The 23451-nt window shown below is 30.2% G+C and overlaps 1 protein-coding gene across 6 annotated transcripts in view; it reads left to right on the top strand.

Moving 5' to 3' along the window:
- LOC143053538 (MYCBP-associated protein-like) overlaps window positions 1–23451 on the top strand; it is a 61741-nt gene extending 38290 nt beyond the window's left edge. For 5 of the 6 annotated variants that reach the window (XM_076226352.1, XM_076226368.1, XM_076226344.1 and 2 more), the window contains 20 exons: window positions 3140–3294; window positions 4473–4582; window positions 5002–5060; window positions 5296–5402; window positions 5747–5918; window positions 6293–6412; window positions 6682–6745; window positions 7281–7485; window positions 7924–8042; window positions 8233–8455; window positions 9625–9697; window positions 10251–10438; window positions 11044–11190; window positions 11631–11741; window positions 12057–12181; window positions 14349–14455; window positions 20412–20522; window positions 21765–21850; window positions 22343–22543; window positions 23050–23451. In XM_076226352.1, coding sequence (XP_076082467.1) covers window positions 3140–3294; window positions 4473–4582; window positions 5002–5060; window positions 5296–5402; window positions 5747–5918; window positions 6293–6412; window positions 6682–6745; window positions 7281–7485; window positions 7924–8042; window positions 8233–8455; window positions 9625–9697; window positions 10251–10438; window positions 11044–11190; window positions 11631–11741; window positions 12057–12181; window positions 14349–14455; window positions 20412–20522; window positions 21765–21850; window positions 22343–22543; window positions 23050–23142 — 2576 coding nt within the window. In that variant the 3' untranslated portion in view covers window positions 23143–23451. Of the gene's footprint in view, window positions 1–2046; window positions 2067–3139; window positions 3295–4472; window positions 4583–5001; window positions 5061–5295; window positions 5403–5746; window positions 5919–6292; window positions 6413–6681; window positions 6746–7280; window positions 7486–7923; window positions 8043–8232; window positions 8456–9624; window positions 9698–10250; window positions 10439–11043; window positions 11191–11630; window positions 11742–12056; window positions 12182–14348; window positions 14456–20411; window positions 20523–21764; window positions 21851–22342; window positions 22544–23049 lie in introns of those variants that run through there. The other variant, XM_076226370.1, reaches the window with a different exon arrangement.

Below are 23451 nucleotides of genomic sequence, written 5' to 3'. Positions count from 1 at the left end.
TCAAAATAATGGAAATATCAGCATCAGTTGGTGTTATTTTATATTGAGACATTAATATTTTATATATTTATAAATTAAAGGTTTGAAAATAATGAAGACTTTATTGATATTTCATTTGTTATACATTTGTACTTGTTGTGTTTATGCTTTGGAGTGATTATTGTATCAGACATTTTAGTTATGAAAATTAGCTAATGGTTTTGCAATACTTTTTTACCCTTTTTTTATGGGTTCTCTCCTTCTTCATGATATGATATAGTAATGCAGTTATATCAGAATTTGAAAAATTTCCTACTATAGTTTCAATATTTCTGAATGTCTTAAATGTCAGAGACAAATATTGTATGTTATTGTATTTACTGAGGTGGGATAGGACCTTTATCGGGACTCTGGGATGGGGTGTTTTTAAGCTCGGGATTTCGGGATTGACCCTTTCGGGATCCGGGAATATTTTTTTTCCAATTTTGGGACCTCAGGATTTCGTGTTTTTAAGCAGGGATTTCGGGATCATGCGTTTTTAAGCTCGGGATTTCGGGATCAGGACCCCTCCTACCCCTCCTCTTTACTCTGTCTGTTTTGGATGTCTCACAATACTGAGCTTATGAAGAAAAGAAAAAAAATGTGTAAAGCAAATTTTCTATTTAATTTAGATATGGCCCTGTCCTGTCTATATAGTGATTACTCAGTGGTTGGTGAAATTTGGCAATTTTTTTTTTGTTGATGATCTGAGAGTATCAAGTTTAACTTCATTATATCAGTGATTTTAGTCCATAACAATTCTTCAAAGACACTATAATACGAATACTTGTAAATATAAGATATTGAGTATACATCAACAAAACAGCAACCCAATAATATAAAGAAAATACAATTAGAGGGCAACTAAAGCCTTCAACATGAGTTACGAATCTATACAATATGTAAAATTTCTTAATCATTGGAAGTCTTATGAAAGTTGTGAATAAGTTTGACCTCAACATTCTTTGACAAATTCTCCAGACAACAACAAAAAAGAAAGTATGACATAGGAAAACTACTGACAATGCTCTTGACTTGAGGCAGGCACATGAAAATGTGTTTGTGAGGGGTTGGGGGACATGGTATTAAATAAGTTGTTTTGTTCTCAACCCTTCCTTCCCCTTATAAATCTTGACTCGGTAGATTTATAACAGTATAACAGATAGCAAAAATATAAAATGAAAAACAAATTACACTGACTGTATTAAGGAATGTTTTCGATAATGAAAGGAAGCTCAAAATACTTTATAAGCTATCACTCTTTTAATTGAACTGGTAGTTCAAATTATTAAGAAATACTAGTTCTGTAATTTAACTTGCTGACAAATTAACATACTGGATATATAACTTAAAACTATCCCTTTAAAATATTCTTGAATTTATTTCAATTTATGGATTCAGTCAACAAAAAAGAAGGAAATACGAAATATAGAAAAAAGTGAAAAATATACTTACATTAATTTGAACAGTGTTGCAGAAGTTCAGTTTAAAATTACAGATCACTTGGTTTTTAGTTCTGTTCAAATTTGTTATAATTGTTCTCTGCAAAAATGTATATACATATATATGTATACATGTGACTGTATTTTTATCTTGATAGATTTAGTAATTAAACTGTTGTGCTTTTTTGGGGGTCTTGATTCCTAAGAATTATATAATACTTCATAGGGGGGTTCAGTTGCTAGACAAAGACTCTGCCTAATAAATGATGTTTCGGGTATAGGGTTAGATAAACAGCACAATTTACTGTGAGCTGATAACCAGTATATATTTATGTTCCATTGAATAAGCATTTAATTGTTGATTTGTGAGATAATTTTGATATTTAATCTATTTTGATTGTTTTTAATTCTACAGTGTGTTAGTTACCACACTCAGACATTTTGACAAATATCCAAAACTCCAATTATACTATAATTGTTATAATGTCCTAAGATTTCTCACATGGGTTTTTCATCTCAAAGTAGTTTTTGATGTTTTGAAGGATACTTTAGTAAATTAGTGCATTGTAGTTATTGTCAATGGTTTTTTATATTTGAATAGAATGCGTAAGTTATTTATATGGCAGTTTAATAATTATGGAGAAAAGTACATTGAAAAGCATGGTTAAAGGTTGTTAGGTAATTTTATATTTTATTATTTTGATTGCTCTTATGATATCCTGTCAGACATACCAACTAAGTTTTAAGCTCTTCAATATTGTCATGAAATTTCATGATTATTATGTATTTTGTAAAGGACCTCTTAATGTCAACCGAGTAGAAAATTTTATGGAACTAAAATTTGTCCTTTTAAACTCTTCACGATGACAGTTTATTGAAATTTACGAACTTTTTACCTGCTGACTATTTGTTGTATTGAGATTTGATGACACTTGTTGTTTCACGTAACATGAACTACGATGAAAAGGTCCATTTTGAATGCACATCTTGATTTTATTTGACATAAAAGAAATTTATTTTCCCACAAACACTTAAAGAATTCTTAAATTTCACTTATATATTTTAATTTTTTTTTAGTTAAAGAATATTGAATGCATCCTTTATTATTTTATAACACCAAAGCATTGACTGAAAACAAATTTTTCATTTGCTATGTACGTCATTATTACACTCATTCTATCATTGTTTTCTTTTCACAAGTAAAACTACACAAGATGCATTTCAAAGTGAAAAAGTAATAGAAACTTATCATAATTATATTTAGTCTTTGATGTTGTAATTATATAAGAGTAAAAGTGCTTATCGAAATCTTTTATTGCTTTCCTTTTATTGCATACATTCATTGCACCTGGGTTCAAGCATTTTATTCCTACTTTTGAAATATATATATATTTGGTAAAATGTATGGGCTCAAAAATGATATGAGCACTCTGTTGATATGAACACTTTTCTGATATCAGAGTATTTGGCTAAATGAATAAAAAGGTGATAGTCATTCATCATAGACAATATTAAATTTGGAGAAGACAAACTTCACTACATTTTCTATATGTCTTAATCGAATTGCCAGGGTACAGTAATCATGATGAACACATTCCAAGTTATTTAAATTTTTCATCACATATATGCTTTTCATGATTTGATCAGCAGACATTAAGTAATTTGCTTTTTATTTGCAGATAAGTTAAAGAGAGGTAAGAACCAAGGCGGAACACCAGAGAAATCAGCTACCCCTTCACAGGATGCTACTGACGAAAATCAGTCCCCTACCAGAAATGTTCTCTGGAATGAAGAGATCGAGAAACTTCAAATCAAGGAGGAAGACCTGAAAAATGTAAGATTATTAGTATAACTTCATAGTACATTCCACATACATGGGAAAAATGTTAGAAATTTTGTTTTCTATGATAAATTGATTATGATAAAGATTAACCCTATTTCTGGTTTCAAAATAAAACCAATAAATAGGTGTGGTATGGTTGCCAATGAGAATTATGAGACATAAGACCAGAATGTTAACAATTTTAGGACACTGTATGTACAGCCTTCAACAATGAGCAAAACCCATACTGTACAGTCAGCTATATAAGGTCCTGCCAACACTTTAAACAACTCAAAACAGAAAAACTACCTGATTTATGCTGAAATCCCCCCCCCCTAAAAAAAAAGATATGGCAGACAGTTACCAACATCAACTACTGGATTACAAGCACCTGTCTTGGGACAGCTCATCAAGAATTAGGCAGGGTAAAATATATTTGTAAGCACTCAATCTTACCTATAGAAGTGATCAAACATGTCTGTGAGTTCTGGATCCTCCCATTAAAAGTGGTTAACATCACGCCATAAGAACAAGACTTGACTCTTCAGATAAGCAGGAAGTACAAAAAAAACTAGCAAAAATACAAAAAACACAAAGTACCAATCGAAAAGTATCAGTTTGCCCCTGATACAAAAGTTATTCATCATAATAATTAATAGAATTATGATAAACAAAAGTACATTGTATATCTTTAAAAAAAATAATTAACCATTTATTTAAAAAGAAGACATTTAAAAACCAAAAAAAAATTGCACAATACTATTGATATATTGTACCAGATATTCCTCTTGGATTGTGATTTAGGAGAACTTTAATAATCATGCATTCAGTCACTAACAATAACTTCTTGAACACAATCTGAATAAAATACACATCATGTATCTCTAACACAAGATGCTCCTTTCTACTTACACTTTGAAAGACATTGGGATCTTCTGGTATTGTCCAAAGGTCTTTTTTGTCCTTGTGTGTGTTCATTTGACCTTGCCTTGAGAGTGAAATTAATGTTTTTTTTCTCAGAAGAATTACTTTTATGTCTTTCTGCCCCACAGTGACAACTCTACTATAAACCAACTCTAGTTGTTCTTTAATATCTTTTATATAATATTTGATAAAATTTAGCATAACTTTTAAACTTTTTCATTTTTTGTGTAAATTTTGATGTTTTAATCAAATTTGTTTGAATTTAGATTGTAGATACATCACCACCAAAAGAAAAGGAGAGGTCACCAAAAACTGCCAAGGTCATTGTAAAGAAAATGAAACCAGAGTCAGAATTGAACAAACCAAAGCCTAAAATGTGAGACTTGTTTTATTTGATTAAAACTGTATCGAAGAAACCAGTTTTTTCCAGCAATTCAATTAAAGGATACATGTATAACAATATGTGTGTAATTATTCACTAATTGTAAAAAATAAAATGAAATTTTTAAAACAATTTGCTGAATATTTGATTATTTAATATTCAATATTGAAGCCTTTTTAACAAATTATTATCAATTCCAAATTAAGAAAGGTTTTATGTTTGAAAGCTTAGATCATGAGGCATTAAAAAGCACCCCACCCATAAAAAGTGCAAGGAAACATTACTTTTTATAATTCTGTGCTTTGAATTGAATATTCAGAATTGAAATACATTATTACTGCTTTAAAATATATGAAAAAGTATGTGTTTATTAAATAGATAAAGTGTCCTTATTTTCTTGGGTTTTTTTTCAGTGTTACTGTTGCTCGACCTGCTCCACCTGATGCACCTATTAAGGTTCCAGACTATTCTGGTAGGTATCATCCTTAAATTCATGTTTTTATCTTCAAAGTTCTAAAAACAGTTTTATATATTAAGAACAAATTTATTTAATAAGAATCATAATTGAACAGTAGTTCCTGATTTATAAGGCTTTCTTTTGCACTAAAACATGGTAAATGGTACGAAATGATTGACTAATGATAAAAATTAATTTATTCTAGAGTTACCAGTACTCACTCTGTATTGTTGAACTTGAATTTTTCAAGGTTTTGCTGGACCAAGATACTCCCAAGATGGGTCAGTGTTACCACACAGTTTACTTGGTACTTTCTCAGAATTCAAGAAGATAGCTTTAGAGAAAGGAGACTTACTGGTATGTTTAATCGTCTGTAGTGGTGAGTTAATTCAGTTGAAAAGAGGGGGGGTATATTTTAGAATTAAACAAAAGCAAGTTTCATTTAAACTGACAGGACAGTACTTGGCATTGCTAAATCCAGATCACTTATTCCTGTTTATACTTTGTAACTAGAAGTTCAGACATTAGATAACTTTGATTTAGGTGTTTAAAAAAAAAAAAAAAACAAGCCTCAAGCTTGCAACAGAAAAATCTCTCAGAGATTTACACAAATCTTATTAAAATTTGTTACACATACTTAAAGATAAACTATCACAGATCTGTTTTTTTCAATGATATATAATTCTGATTAACAACTTTAGGACGTAACAGTACCAGGAGGGGAGCTAGAAAGAGAAACAAGTGTTCCAACACTTAAGTATGAGAAGAAAAAACGTGTTCACCAACCTCCATCTCATGCTAATGAGAACAAAGCTCTACATAACTGGCAGATGAAAATGATTGAAAGAAAGAAGCAGCAAGGATATATATCTAGTAAGAAATATTAGATGAATTGATGAAGTGATTGTTATTTGTAAGATAGAAAATTATATGTTAGTCTGGTCCTTCAATGCTTTAAGTAGGACATCATATTATATTTCTCTACTTGGTACAGTTGAATTTCCGAGAATACTGTACTAAAATATTTCCCTGTTTAAGACAGTATAATTTTCTAATTTTAATTGCAATGCAAAATTGTTGAAATATGCGTATGTTTATGAAAAAGTTATTTTAGATAAAGAAAAGCATGACTTTGTCTTAAACTATGGTAATAGCAAGAAAGAGTTTTTAATAGATGATTAATAGTATATAGACTTGTCTGTTTTAATGCAATCTTTTGACAATTATGATATTACTATGACTTTCAGAATTATTGCAAAAGAATCCTGAAGATTTAGCAATGAATGCTGCAGATAATTATCGTAAGATCCAAGAGGAGAGATATATCCTTGATAGAACTATTCCTCTTACTGACTACGGAAAAGGATGTAAGTCTATTTATAAAGAAATAAGGACATTTTAAAAATTTGAATTCTTAAAATTGAATTACGATTCTACAAATAATAGAAAGTTTTTCCAAAGTTAAATTGATCAGATATATTTCAAAACAATTAATGTTCAGTACAGCACATTATTTTTTCTAATCGTGGTTCTAATTCAGAACCTTAAAAGCAAGAAATTTGTTGACTTTCAGGTTATCTTTATGTAGAACTAGTGAAATATAAAATGTTTGATAACTTTTCTTGTCTATTTATAGATCGTGTTGGTAGTGAATTCTGGAAACAACAGGAAAGATTTGGAGATGATGATACAGGAATTCAGTAAGTGTTGATGTATGATCCTAGTCTTATTTAATTATCATTCAATGGAATTTTAAAAAGTTGAATAGTTAAAACTTGTAAATAACATAGCCTTGTTATGAAGATCAGAACTTGTGAAGAAGAAACAAGACGTTATCATAACTCCATGATTTCATTTTAAATATTGATTTTGGTAAATTGATAGTTTTGTTATTTATTATTATAAGGTCATGAAATAATTATTTTTCTGGAGTTTGATCTTTCAAATGGACATTTCAGGCGTAATCCAACTGATTTAAGTTTGTGTTCAGGATTAAGGTAGGTGAAAGAGTTTGTAGATGGATTCTATGTAATTCTACTTTTTTGTGGTTTATGTCGTTGTTAGGTATCAATATTTGTAGCTTTCTTTTCATTCTTTTAAATTTGTTGATGCTCCTGGTATTTCAAAAATGTGATGGTTTTCTTTTCTTTATGTTATGAGATTTTTGGAAAGAACATCTTTTTGTTGTGCTGAAAACTATTTGACAGCTGAGGAAAAACTTTTGTATTTTTACAGTATGACTCTGACCCAGAATGAGAAAGGATATCCCCAGCCAGTTACACATGTAGGTATACCTAAGAGTATACGGGATGAGAAAGGTTGGCACTGGGCTCCTACCCATACTGCACCAGTACATTATCCATGGCACAAAGCTCCTTACTTGGATAAAAGGAAGAAAGAACTGGGCAAATATATCAAGGAACTGGATCCTCATAAACCAGTAAGTAATTTATAGACACTTCTTGACAAAATTAGGATAAATGTTAGCACAGACTTGGAGTAGCACAGTACTTTGTTTTTACTAGCTTAAAAATGAAGGAAATTAGAATTTCTTATGCTTAGTATGCTAAATATACCACATTAGCAGAGGAATACAATAAATGGTTACCTTATTTGCATTGGAGGAAATATATTCTGAAAAAAAGAAACTCATCAAAGATACCAGGCTTATAATTTTGTATGCCATAAATGTATCTCATCTATAAAAGACTGATTGTGCACAGTGAGATGTAATTTCATAATGTTGGGATGTTTTAAGCAATTATTGAAACGTCAACAAATCTAACATAAATATCATTGTATCATAAATGATTTATCAGTCCATCTATTCATGTATTGTAACGCTCTAGATATAATATTTTTTTTCTTCTAATTTTAGGAATTTGATGCCCTAGAGATCATAAGAACAAACCAGCCTCAGATAAAGAGACCTGAATCTGAAGTAGATTTTGTTCAAGAGGATAGAATGTCTTTAGATGATTTGGATGATCAGGATATGTAAGTACTGTTTGACTGAAGATCCGTCTTAAAAGTAAAAATGTACATAATTTACATTACACATGTACTAGTAAAAGTATATAAAACTTATGATTCTAATGTATAATTTTTCAATTGGCATGCAAATTCCACAAATGTTGAATTCTACAATTTGTTTTTGACATCAAAGAAAACTGGTTTTGTTTTACAGAGATGGAGAGAAGGAACCAGGAGATCAGACTAACCAGAATGTGTTTGGACCTTCACTGAACTTTGCTGGGCAGCCAGCTAGATGGATTGGTGATGGTTACAGTTACCAGGGACAAGTTGGTATTGAAGGAAGGGTGACATTTGAGACGTATTCTGGTGACAGGGTGACATCTTATCTGTACATTGTAAATGATGGAACCACTGCTGTTTACTATGACTGGAAGGTAGGTTTAGATAGTACACTAATGAATAGATGGCAGAATATTTTTATTTTAAAACAATCTTTATATATACTTAACAACACAAATAAAGCACCAAATCTGACCATATATGTTAGTTTCACAATTCCTTGTTTTTGCACAATTTTTTTAAAATTTATTATATTTGAAGCATTAACTTGAAATTAGTACAGAGTTTAGAAGTTAATTTTCATTTGAGTAGAGACAATGAAGATTCAAACCTCAAGTTAAAAATCAAAAGTCTTTAGGAAAAGTCCATTTCAAATTGGTCATTAGACAAGAATTGAATTACAAAACGAAAACCAAAGCCATTTTTCGCTGTTTTCTTTGTGAAGAATAGCACACAAATTTAGTTTTTGCAAATGAGGCTCTATGAACTATAGAAGACATTTATCTTTTAAAATTATTTTTCTTTTCAATTAATATTTCATTATATGTAAAAAAAAAAAAAAAATCTCTTATTCAGTACCATTAATGAGCAATGCATCACAGAGACACACAGCCATGTCTTCTTATTATGTTTTACATAATTATATTTTCAGATTTTTAAAAGACTTATTTGTAATTTTCTCTTTTAGAAAGCTTCAAAAGAAGATTATTTTGATATGGTACATTTGTTATTGATATTATATTTCAGATTTTGTTCCTTTTTTGTTTGAAAATTTGATGTTTATTTTGTTATTAGTTTGTTGAAAGAGGCTTTTTGTTCAAATTGGAATTGAAATCCCCAGACATTTTTGCCTTAAACATTTATTATTGATTTTATTTTCTGCACATGTTATTTCTCATTAACAATTGATATACAATTTATCATTTTCAAATCAAAACGAACATAAACAGTGTTTACATTGTTTGAAAAAAAGGAAGAAAAATTTTATTCATCAATAAACAAATATTTGTAATTATCACTTTATTTGTGATGATGATTGCCATGAATCACTTGTTGGGTTGACAGATAATATTTAAAAAGCGTTTAAAGCTGAAAAAATTTCTAAATGAAAAAAAAAATCCATTTGTCATATATATGGAACTTGACCTTATTGTTTCAGGTCGCTATACTTTTGAACAGTAAAGCATGATTTAATGAATTTAGTGGTGGAATTTTAATTGACCAATTTGTAGTATTTTATACCAAGCATTTTCTTTTTTTCCAGAAACTACCTAAAGATAACCCCTTTGATTTGGTACACCAGCAGGTTCAGAGATTCTATTTTAATAACAGTAGTGGTATGTACTATTATTGTTTTTTTAAGATGGGTTCTATTTTAAGGCAATCTCACACTTAGCCAGGACTCTTGTACATTTGTATTATCAATTTTATGATAAAAATAACAATAATAAAGTTATTGTACAGAAATCAAGTTTTGAAATTTATGTTTCAATTGTTTAATTTTACTTGTCTAATCTTTTTAAGGAAAAACAGTTTCTAATTTGATATAAATATATGTTTTATGTAACTCTATACACTTAACTTATAAGTACATAAGTGTTTCCCATAAAATCCTTCTAATATAAGTACATGGTGTTTCCCATTAGTTCTAGCAGATTGAAGCACATTGTGTTTTCCATCATATCCAGAAGATATAAGAAGGATTCCAATTAAATAATGCAGGTACAAGTATGTAGTTTGTACCAGATTTAAGTATTATGATATTTCCCATATCCTTCAGATATAAGTTAAAATTATATGTTTTGAAAGCTTTGCCTATGAAAAGTACATATGATTTACCCAGAAACTGTAAAAGCTGTTGTTCCTTTCACAATGTGTTTTGTCTTACAGGTGTGATTCTACCAGGAGAAACAATGAAGTTTCCATTTGTTTTCAAATCCCCCAATGCCGGTGTATTCACCGAACAGTGGAAATTTGAGACCCGCCCAGTGTTATGTGGAGGGGCATCATTAATAGTAACATTAAGGGGTATTGCCTTACAGGAAGATAAATTCCAAAAGGAAAGAGAACAACTTGAGGTATTTGGAAAAAAAATAAAAAAAATAGTTAAAAGCAATGTTTGTTATTGAAAAGTTCTTTTTATTTTGAAATGTAATATTTGCAAAAAAAAACTGTTGTCAGCTGGATTCAAGGCAAAGACCTGTTCTATTTGACCAATATACTGATACCTAAAGCCAGAAATTATGGATACCAGCTTAGATCTGGGGGTCTAATTTGAAAATAAGGATGCATGGTATGAGTGCCATTGAGAAAACTTTCCATAAGATACCAATGACATTTGTAGCCAATTTAACCACTACAGGTCAATCATTTCTTAAAATTGACAAATGCCAATTTTTTGTGCAATACAATGTACTATCATATTATAAAGAATAGCCAATGGAATTTTTTTCACCAGTACTTAAAATATCATGTTTTTTGTGAAGTGTTATATGTTTATATTTATTTAGATCTGCCACTACTAATTGCTTATTTCTATGTCTTGTTGTGAATTACAAATCAACTTTAATTTTTTTTTTACAAATTAGAATTTAAATAACTTAATGATGCTAACAGGTTTGACTTGAATGCGCGGCATTATGCAATCTAAAATTGTTGTTCTAATAACTTTATCATCTTACAGAGAGATTTACAACAGAAACAGGCTGAGCAGATTGTGAGAAATATTCTCCATAATATCATCAATGGTATTAAGATACAAGATAGACCTCCGTCACCTGTAGATGCTTATATAACTGAAGAGGAAATATTCTCTAGGAACAATCCTAAGGTATAACATTATTACACAAATTGTGTCTTGTTTTAGGAAAACAATTCAAAAAATCAGTACTGAATATTGAACCTGTAACATCCTTATGATGATTAAAATTGATTGATTTATTGATCATTGGTGTTTAATGCCACTTTCATAATATCTCTTACTAAAATATATTTCAAACTTCTATTTTCTGTGAGTCATTGGTGACATTTCATTTAGTTTTAGATTCCATGTTTGTAGGAATGCTATGATATATAATGTTATATTAACTCAGTTTTTAGGTTACTTTTTTTACTGTTGTAGGAACCAGAAAATTACAAATCTTGGTTAACCAAAAAATACTACTTTATTGTTTTTGTACTTTTAATTTGCTCAGATCTTATTTTATTTTATCTTATTTTTTATGCAATGAATTGGTGCGATTTTTAATTTGTGCTTTATATCCTCAATAGCTTTTCTACACACATGATGCAGTCCAGGCACTGAAACAGTTGTATGCTGAAATAAACCCTGAAGAGAAAGAGGACAGGATATGGGATTTGTCTGTGGAAGATCTCAAAGATGTAAGTTAATGGGAAATTTACTATTGAATGGGATTTGTCTGTTGAAGATCTCAAAGATGTATGTTACTTTGATAGTTACTTGTAAATAGGGTTTGTTTTTTGGGATGCAGGAAAGCCACTCATATAATACTTTTGGATTTTTGTATTTTTTCTTTTGGAAATGCAATCAAAACCATATAGTACAGACTTGATAAGCACTTTGATTAACTATTGTTCATGTTTCCATTGCTATCAAAGAGTTTTTATATTTTTTGTGCTTGCTACAGATGTAATTCTGTATATATGTGTTTATAACTTATTCTTGTTATATTACAGGAGTTGATGGCAATGGATGATGATGATGAGAGAAAGGAAGACTTCCTCCACCAGATGAATACACATGTGTCCAAAATGTCCTATAGTCAAAGCAATCCTATCAAAAAAGATTTATATAAAGCTGGGTAAGAGATGAATACACATGTGTCCAAAATTTCCTATAGTCCAAGTAATCCTATCAAAAAAGATTTATATAAAGCTGCGTAAGAGATGAATACACATATGTCCAAAATATCCTATAGTCAAAGAAATCCTATCAAAAAAGATTTATTTAAAGCTGAGTAAGAGATGAATACACATGTGTCCAAAATTTCTTATAGTCAAAGCAATCATATCAAAAAAGATTTATATAAAGCTGGGTAAGGGATGAAGACACATGTGTCTAAAATATCCTATAGTCCAAACAATCCTATCAAAAAAGATTTATATAAAGCTTGGTAAGAGGTGAATACACATGTGTCCAAAATGTCCTATAGTCCAAGCAATCCTATCAAAACAGATTTATATAAAGCTGGGTAAGAGGTTAATATATTATACATGTGTCCAAAATGTCCTATAGTCAAAGCAATCCTATCAAAAAAGATTTATATAAAGCTGGGTAAGAGATGAATACACATGTGTCCAAAATTTCCTATAGTCAAAGCAATCATATCAAAAAAAAAAATTATATAAAGCTGGGTAAGGGATGAATACACATGTGTCTAAAATGTCCTATAGTCCAAACAATCCTATTAAAAAAAAATTATATAAAGCTTGGTAAGGGATGAATACGGATGTGTCTGAAATATCATATAGTCAAAGCAATCCTATCAAAAAAGATTTATATAAAGCTGGGTAAGAGGTGAATACACATGTGTCCAACATGTCATATAGTCCAAGCAATCCTATCAAAAAGATTTATATAAAGCTGGGTAAGAGGTTAATACACATGTGTCCAAAATGTCCTATAGTCAAAGCAATCCTATCAAAAAAAATTATATAAAGTTGAGTAAGAGATGAAAACACATGTGTCTAAAATGTCCTATAGTCCAAACAATCCTATCAAAAAAGATTTATATAAAGCTGGGTAAGGGATGAATACACATGTGTCTAAAATGACTATTGTCAAAGCAATCCTATCAAAAAAGATATATATAAAGCTTGGTAAGAGGTGAATACACATGTGTCCAAAATGTCCTATAGTGCAAGCAATCCTATCAAAAAAGATTTATATAAAGCTGGGTAAGGGATGAATACACATGTGTCCAAAATGTCTACAGTCAAAGCAATCCTATCAAAAAAAATTATATAAAGTTGAGTAAGAGATGAAAACACATGTGTCTAAAATGTCCTATAGTCCAAGCAATCCTATCAAAACAGATTTATATAAAGCTGGGTAAGAGGATAATACACATGTGTCTAAAATGTCTTATAGTCCAAGCAATCCTATCAAAAAAATGTATATAAAGCTGGGTAAGAGATGAATACACATGTGTCCAAAATTTCTTATAGTCAAAGCAATCCTATCAAAAAAGATTTATATAAAGCTGGGTAAGGGATGAATACACATGTGTCCAAAATGTCTACAGTCAAAGCAATCCTATCAAAAAAGATTTATATAAAGCTTGGTAAGAGGTGAATACACATGTGTCCAAAATGTCATATAGTCCAAGCAATCCTATCAAAACAGATTTATATAAAGCTGGGTAAGAGGATAATACACATGTGTCTAAAATGTCTTATAGTCCAAGCAATCCTATCAAAAAAATGTATATAAAGCTGGGTAAGAGATGAATACACATGTGTCCAAAATTTCTTATAGTCAAAGCAATCCTATCAAAACAGATTTATATAAAGCTGGGTAAGAGATGAATACACACGTGTCCAAAATGTCATATAGTCCAAGCAATCCTATCAAAAAAGATTTATATAAAGCTGGGTAAGAGATGAATACACATGTGTCCAAAATTTCCTATAGTCCAAGCAATCCTATCAAAAAAGATTTATATAAAGCTGAGTAAGAGATGACTACACATGTGTCTAAAATGTCCTATAGTCCAAGCAATCCTATCAAAAAAGATTTATACAAAGCATTGTAAGAGCCTTAGATAAAAGTGAAAACTAACAGAGTATTTGCCAGGGAGTAGAGTAAATTATCTTCCATGTATTAACCAATCAAAATATGACACTTTGACATTAAGTATAACAATGTACATTAGAATTTTTTTCTTATCTATATTTTTGTCAGAGTATCAGTTATTTTTTACATCCATGTTTATATAATAATTTTAATTTTAACTTTTTAAAATTTAGGTATGAGTTATTATTGGAGACAGTAGATAATATAGTGAGTGAGTCGATAGCTATAAGACAAGTGATGGGACTGCCAGAGAGAGAATCTTTGGATCAAGTAGAGGACAGTAAGTAACATGCAATTTGCAATTTTAACTCAAGTGTCCTTTAGAATATCATAATCATTTTCCAGAATTGTGTATTGAACATTATCAAAATCTGCATGTGGAAATAGCTTGATGGATCATTATATAAAGAGTTACTGCCATCTTGGAATATTTTATATTTAGATAAAGGAATTTCTTAGTCTAGCTTTTAATCATATTGTATATGTTTACATCAATTCTGTTTTACAAATCTAAATATCTTATTGTCAATTTTAACAAAGGTTGAAAAAATGTTACTCTTTAACAATTATTTTCCTTCAGTGTTTAATTTGATAGAGACATCTGTTGTCCTAAACAAATAATCTTTGTAAAACTATATTAATGTAGATTTTCAACTTTTAAAATGTTAATAACACCCTTAAATTTCTTTCATTTTTATTGTGCATATCATAGTTACAGAAGGATATTCTCGTGAAACATCTTCCGTCCATTTGGACAGTGATAGTGAGTTGTCTCCCATTAAATGGCATGACCATCTTCAGTTCATAGCTCCTCTTAGACTTATGTTATTTTAAGTAGATTTAGGTTTAAATGCTTTGTTCTGTTCTACAAATTTCGTCTAAAAATTCTATGAAAATTCTGTTTCTCTGAGAAGATTATTACTTTATATAACATTTCTTTTTTTTTATAGCATCTAATGTTGTTTCAGTGTTAACAAAAAGTGAAAGACAATTAATATAATGAAACTAACAATAATTCTCTTTTTTTCTCTCTCATATGAATGACAAAACTATATAATTTAGATATATTAATCTGCTTATGATAATATCATGTTTAAACATAATTTTAAAAATGATAAGTACAAAATGGTTTTAAATTTAACTTTTACTTCATGTTAAATTGAAATGAAAATCTTTAAGGATTCTTTTTAAGAAGTATGGTTATACATATATTCTCTCTTAAAATAAGTCAAGAGTCTAAGGACCATATGAAACATGAAGACATAAAATATATATTTATAAGCATGAACTCTCTACAAATCTCTAAACAATTCATTTATACTGTTTGGTAGATAATCGTAATAAAGGTATTTCTATAACATAGACAAGCATGTACTGGTATATATTACTAACGCTTATATACTTGTGTTAAATGGATAAGGTCTAAAGACTTAAAATGTGCTGTATATATCATGGTAATTGCTTGTTTGCTGTTTGTCTCCACGTTTTTTTAAGAATGGGTATAGGAATAATTTGTTTACCACAATTCCTTTTAAAAATTTGCTCCTCATACAGTGTATACCTGAATTTATAAGTATGTTTAGATGATAAAGATAATTTGGTGTTACTTATTATCCACACTTCATGAGTTCAGTGGACAACACTGCAAATAGGAGAATTTTTTTATGGGGTAAAATATAGTCCAGCCCTGGCCTCAGTGACTTATTTTTTTTTTTTTTTTTTTTTTTTTGTCACTGAGTCCAGCTCGCCCTCCATTACCTTCAATGGTGCAAGCTCCCGGGTAGATTACCCGGGGACGATAGAGACAATGCCAGAGCGCTCAAGTACGAAAAATGTATCACAAATGGTAAAACTTGATAAAATAAACAAGTTACATACCTGGAATGCTAGTACACTATATGGAAACTCATCTTAACAGAAGGAAATCCTTTGCAGTCGGAGCTGTGGACATCTTGTTTACATCAGTAACGCTATATTACGGAACGTGACGTTTCTACGCTATAACGTTAGACGAAACGAATTCAATGTATCGATATAGATTTTCAACGTTTAACTCGTTAAATCAACTATTTTGCACCTAAAACTATTTAAACGCGGACCTTAGGGCACTGAATGCTGTTGGTAAATTATGACACTTTAAAACATGTTTATATATGTGTACCTTCTGTTGTTCAGATGAAGTTTACTGCATGATTGTGTTTTTTTCTTCAGTTCCCGGCAAGTGACAGAAAGTTCAAACCAAATTAATCAGTTTTAACTTTCCACATATCATGGTTTCTTTCAGTAAATGACCGGACAATTATTATAATAAATTTCTTCATTAATTTATCATCACACTTTTATTTTTTTAACAATTTTTTTATCCCGAAATTCCATCAAAAATCCCGAATATTTAATTTGGGGTTGCCGTACGGCCAACAGGCGGCTCTGTCCATTTCCCTGCGATAACATATAATATATCAACCTTTTTGAATGTGAATTAATTGTTACTTATGACAAAATGAAGAACAACTTTAATACTGACGATTTTCATTTTCTCTCATTTTTTTTAAAGTTCTTGTTAATAATTTAACGCGGTAAGTCTTTTTTTTCTTAAGCAGCGAATGATAAGTCTGAAATTGTTTTTTCTTTTATTAGTGTATTCAATTTAACATTGTAATTTAATGCAATTTAATACATTTTTCTTTCTTTCAAATTAAAGAAACACATACCCGCTATAAACATACCTATGGACCAAAATAAAGTATTTTGGATGGTGATTAATCATTTTTCAAAATCGTATCAGGGCCAGACCATCTCCGTTAGCATTCGGATAGAAAAATTGTTAAAAAATAAAAGCTAGTGTAATGATTAGTTGATGAAGAGATTTCATATTGTCCCGTCATTGACTGAAAATTTATGAAGAAACGGAATAATCGTTCGAGTTATATTAGATTCTATTTTTTTAGTTCTAGAAAATATGGCCTACTATGAAAACATTCCTTTACAGGTGTGAATGGTTTTTTTTACCCGAAGAAAACGTTCATACATCCGAGTTAATGCAGCAAGTTCTTTAATTATGAAATCATTAGAAAATAAAAATAATTTTTGTTTTGGTAACTATGTGAAATTTTTAACTGTTCATTTCCCTAGATGCAGAGTGCCGACAGATTTGTTGCAAAACGTAACGGTTATTAGACATTGATTGCTTTATCATTTTCCCCGGAATATTCTGCTCATTGTTGACCTTCAAAAATATCATTTTTGAAAATTCTATTGATACCTAAGCATCTGCAAGATTTATCTATATATATATAACATATCTTCTTATGCATTACGGACTGAGTTTTAACACTTTATTTTTATTCTTGCAATAACTTCTCATTTATATTCTTGCAAAAACTTCTCATTTATAATGCACGCCGTATCCCTATGAAATTTAGTTTTGGAAGTAGGAATTTAATTTATAGAAACTCAGGTTGATGTATCAAAATCCGGGAATTGTAACCCTATTAATGCAAAATCGTTAATCCCATCCGTTTGAATATGATCACAAAAAACACCATTAGAAAAATAGAAAAACGAAATTTATTGGACTGAAAGAATACGGATTGAATAAGGAAAAAGCAAAACACAAGCAGACGTTGAAACTCATGATCATACAAAAATTTGTTTGTCTGACAGCATGGAATGAGAAAAAACATGGTTATTGTTTGAATAACTTTCCCTGTATTCCAAGTAAAAACAGTCTCTGAAATTCATTGTTCTGTACAGAAGAAATCCGATATAGAACCGATATGGTTTCTGGATTTTTTTTAGTGTTGGTGTTTCTTTGTGTGAATAAATGTAGATACGGGATATACAATAAGATAGTAAAGGCTATGCAATTAACGACATCAAAACCATAGAAATTTTTCAGTTTCCTAGTACATATTTGTTTAAGTCCTTAAACTTCTAATTGAACTTCTGGAGAAAAATCAAACCATAATGAAATCAGGAGATGTGGTATAGTTGACAATAAAACAATTGTCCACCAAAGACCAACTGACGTACATGATAGCTTGCTAACATTGGTACATTTGATAACACCAGTATACCATTTCACTACACTGCATATTCACTGATACATGAATTGTCACCACATTTCTTATAAAATAGAACCATCATATTGTTTAACCGTTCGGCAGTCCAATTTGCACTGGGTATATATATAGGTTTCATATATACGGCTTATCTATTAGGACGGCAGTCTTTTAAATTGTATACCTGCTTGCATGCTTGTACTAAAGCTGCGTATATCGTCAGGTTTTATTTTGGAAATGACAGGTTGCTTGTTTTGGCATTATGATACATGATATAAAATAACATGCAGAATACAGATTCCGGCTTACATGTCGTACATGCACAATTTCAAACTGGAATTTTTGCGGGTAGTGTTTTACTTATATGGAGGGTGCATATGTTAGCGTAATTTCATTCCACCGTGTATTTATTCCGGGTATCTGTTTTTCACTAGAGAATATTGGAAGTAAAAGTGTCACGAGCGTCGATCTTGGTATCGTTTTGTTTATATTGACCTGTTTATTGTTTACATATACATTTATGGGTTGAAATTAGAATAATTTTCAGGGAACCAGTTAAATAGGTCCTTCATTACTGAGTAAAAATATAAACTTTTCGTCAATAGACAAGTTATAAAATTGATCGTTATGTTTTACTGCTTCATTATACAATATATTTCGAAGGTCTTCATATAAAGGACATAAAGTAACTACCTGTTTCTCATCTTCAATTTCGTTTTTACACATGAAACAACATCTTTCGTTTATTGGTTTTTTCTCATAACGTCCTGTTTCTATTTTAATTGGCGCAACGCCACATCTAAATTTTGCATAAGCACTTCTAAATTTAATAGATATATTTTGTTTTAAAATATAACTCTGTACAAGATTGTGATTTATATCGCTTATAAGTACGAAGCATGTTACCATTACTCTGTTACAAAATTTTCATTTGCCATTCTGCAATATATTTATTAAATAAAACATTTTCAATTTGTAGAACAATTTTCTTTATGCAGCACACTATCAATACTAGTATACAAATCAAAGTTACAATATTTAAGTTTTTTTCATGACTCTATTACACTAGTTTTTCTTATTATTTACAGCATTTTTATGTGACCATTTGAAAACTTTATAATTTATTCTGTCATTGGTCATGGCACTACATCTTGCCCAATGCCTAAATACACATGTCCATTGTTTTACACTAGGTCTCTAGCCCATGTCCCCGTTAATTTCATCATTTGGCGTATACTTGCCAACACCTATAAAAAAACTGATAGCTCTGTTCTGGACAGCGTTGATACAAGAAAAAGAACGAGTGCCCCAAATGGATGCACCGTAGCTTATTACTGACCAGACCAGAGTATCAAATAATGTTTTAAAGGTACTGTGCTAGAAACCACAATGTGCTTTACATTTAAGAATTAATAAACTTAGAGCTCGACTGGGAGACATGGCTACAGCTTTAGCCATATATATATTATGATGAGTGGTGGATATTTGGAACTGGATTCGGATTAACCAACCTTTTAAATTCTGTTGATGGATAAAAAGCTATAGAGTTGTGAATTTGTCGCAAAAATTTACGTTTTCCTATAAAATTACAAGACCAAAAATGGTGACCAAAGTTTATATGCATACAATGACTGATACTGATGTAACTAGATTCAAAATACAAGTGTGCCAAAAAGTTTAGAAATCGGGAGATATGCCATTCGGTATCGTGTTACGAGTTTAAACGTTGAAAATCTTTATCGATACATTGAATTCGTTTCGTCTAACGTTATAGCGTAGAAACGTCACGTTCCGTAATATAGCGTTACTGATGTAAACAAGATGTCCACAGCTCCGACTGCAAAGGATTTCCTTCTGTTAAGATGAGTTTCCATATAGTGTACTAGCATTCCAGGTATGTAACTTGTTTATTTTATCAAGTTTTACCATTTGTGATACATTTTTCGTACTTGAGCGCTCTGGCATTGTCTCTATCGTCCCCGGGTAATCTACCCGGGAGCTTGCACCATTGAAGGTAATGGAGGGCGAGCTGGACTCAGTGACAAAAAAAAAAAAAAATAAGTCACTGAGGCCAGGGCTGGACTAGGGTAAAATATAAATATGGAAACTAATTTACTGTATTGTAAAAATACCTATACTTGAAAAAGTAAATAGAATAAAAGCGTTTTGATTCAGGAAAAAGATTTAAAGAGAGAAGAGGTAGCGAGAGACGTCTGACTGTGGCAGCTACTACAATTGGAACTTTAAAAAAATCATTGCCTCCAATACCTGACTCCCCGCCTAAGGGTATTAGCATGCTGTATTAGTTTACTCTGGAATTTCTTGTTCTAATTTTATTAACTTGTTATAAATTCATACTGTTGTGTCTTGTTATTTAAATAGAGAAAGCTAAGCCAATATTGCAGAGATAAGCAAACGCAATTGTTGAGCTTAAACTGAAAATCTAACCAAATGACATTCTTGAGTTTTAAATTTTTCATTTGTTTGAAGAGTCACATAGACAAATATATTTGATTTCATAACGTTATCCAAACTTGTTAAAAGTTAGTCCATATTTTTGCCATATTGATCAACTGACTTTGCAAGAGGAAAAAAACAAAACAAATGTTTTTGACATTAAACTTTAACTGATTGCAAGATAAATAACATTCAATATTTTATACGTCTTTCACTTATGGAAGAGACACATAGACAAGTATATACGTGTTTGCATACTTCAACAGAGATTAGTTTAAAACTAATGTTAAGTTCACAGTTGTCCAAATTGTTCTTCCTCACACTGTGGTAGCATGAGAACACTGACAAAGATTCTATACACATAACTGAACACTTGGAATAATTCAATGAATGAACTGTAAAATCAATCTGCACTTCTGTGGTTAACAGCACACAATCTGTTGTGAAGAATAGCATACAAATTGTCTTGAAGATACTTTATTTTGTTTCTGTTTTTGCACATGTTGTTTATATTTATTTATCAAGTGGTACGAAAGTCATTTGAGATGAATATACTTACTGTGGATTCATTTACCTTTGTGGGTACCAATTTTCGTGAATTAAGGAAAACATGTACATGGACATTTGATTTTGTAGTTTTTGCCAAATTCTGCATACAAGCCTATAGAAAATTTGACATTTGTTGAACTTTAATTTCGTGGTCGATATGTACCATTTAAATCCATGAAAATGTGTATCCAATGAATAAGAATGAATCCACAGTATAGAATGTCAATATTGTATTCCTCTCTTCTAATATATCATATTTTCATGTATTTCATAATTAAAAAGACAAACAAAGAAATCTTTTTTAATTCAATCATTCTCTGGGGAAATGAATTTGGTTCCTAAATACTATATTTATAATAGCTGTTGTTCTGCTTGAAATTAAAACCACAGCATTTCTTTTAGTATTAAAATTGATTGTAATAAAAATTAGTGACTAACATGCCTTGGTTGATGTGAAACTTAACCAACCAAGCTGAATTCTTTATTAGTACATTTACAATGTGTTACATTATTTTACCATAGGTTCAAAGTCCAAGGGTAATAAGACACCATCATTAGATAAGAAGGTTTCTCCTGCCAAGGATGCCAAACCAGCTAAAGGAAAAGATGTATGTACAATACAGATATTTCTCAAAGATTGATATGAACTGAGTTCATTATTTAGAAGTCTTTGGAATAGTTAGAAAAGTATTTTAATTCATGAATTACAATTTCTTAGTTTGAACATAATTTTATCTTTGTTTTGATGTTACTGAATTTCTTGATTTGCTCAAAACAAATCAGTTTTTTATATGCATTTTGTTTAATTTTTCAATTTCAATTTTAGTTTGAGCACTGGTTACCTCAAATTTGATAAAAAAAAAAAATGTATCTCATGAATAAAGGTACCATCACAAAAAGGAGTAAATATTTGAATTTGTATCAGTTCCTTTATAGTAGAACAATTGGTTTCAGTTCGAGTCATATAAATTTCTTTATATATCTATTTTTCCATGATGCTGGCAAAATATAATTTAAAAGCTTCCTTTTTTCTGTACCAAGAGGGTCATTGTATTGACAAAATAGATTTTGTTGTTACCAATTTATTAAAAAATTCACAGGCTGGTAAGGCAGATCCCAAAGGGAAGACAACTCCTGGACCACCTGCCAAGAAAGGCCCTAGTAGAGGATCTGCAACACCGGGAGCGGCACAGCCTGAAAGTCAAAATAGAACACAAACACCAACAAGTGCACCACAGAGCCCAATACCAGATTCTGATCCAGTCTTATATAGAAAATATAAGGAGAAATTACAAGCCAAGGTATTATAAGAGTTACATGTATTGAAATTGTATATCTACCGTACAACCTTTCTTTTCCAATGATACAATGGGGTATATATTGCATAACTTGTCTTGGATAGTTAAATTACACAAAAGTATGAAAACTGGAAATTTCAATTATTTTAGTAAGTCATTACAGATTAAAACTTTATAATTTGGTGACCTTATTTCTTTAAAATTTTCTTTTGGCCTGCAAATGACCACAAACTGCATAAAAAACAGTGATTCAGATACTTTCTGTACAAAAGAAATAAACACGCATAATAAAAAGACACCAAAACAGTAGAGAGAACAGAAGCTACAGTTATTTATAAAAACACTCCAAAAAAGATCAGAAAAAGATATTTAATTCAATTACATTGATATATCTTGCTTTCGTGTAAAAGTTTTTTATTATATACCATGAAATATACCGTACAAGTCTCTGTTTTTGTTTTTGGTAAAATAACTAGTTATTTTATTAATGAAAATGTGTTTTTTTTCAGGCTTATTATATTGTTGGAGACATGTTTGACAAAATGGAGAACGTATTTGAATGTATTTTAGATAGTGAGGACAGACCACCATTGAAACTGTGATAAAAACTTTTATGAAATCTTTTGCATTTATAGAGGGAAAATTATATTTATAAAAACTATCTGTGATGTTTATGAAATATTTGTTTTACTGCCATTGTTTAAGGTTTATGAAATTGAAATATGTGAAAGTTTAACATAATTAAGGAGATTTTATAAGAATAAATTTTAGGAATTTATCTAACATTTAAAATTGTTAGTGATGCAGTTCTGAAAAAAATGTGATATAACTTATTGGTTCAATCACTGTTTAAAATTACTTATTGTTTTCTTTACAAAATTAATCCGTCCAATAAATATTAAACTTTTGAA

This window comes from Mytilus galloprovincialis, chromosome 1, assembly GCF_965363235.1.
Source record: "Mytilus galloprovincialis chromosome 1, xbMytGall1.hap1.1, whole genome shotgun sequence".
Classification (NCBI taxonomy): domain Eukaryota; kingdom Metazoa; phylum Mollusca; class Bivalvia; order Mytilida; family Mytilidae; genus Mytilus; species Mytilus galloprovincialis.
This window is presented reverse-complemented; position numbering and strand designations above follow the sequence as displayed.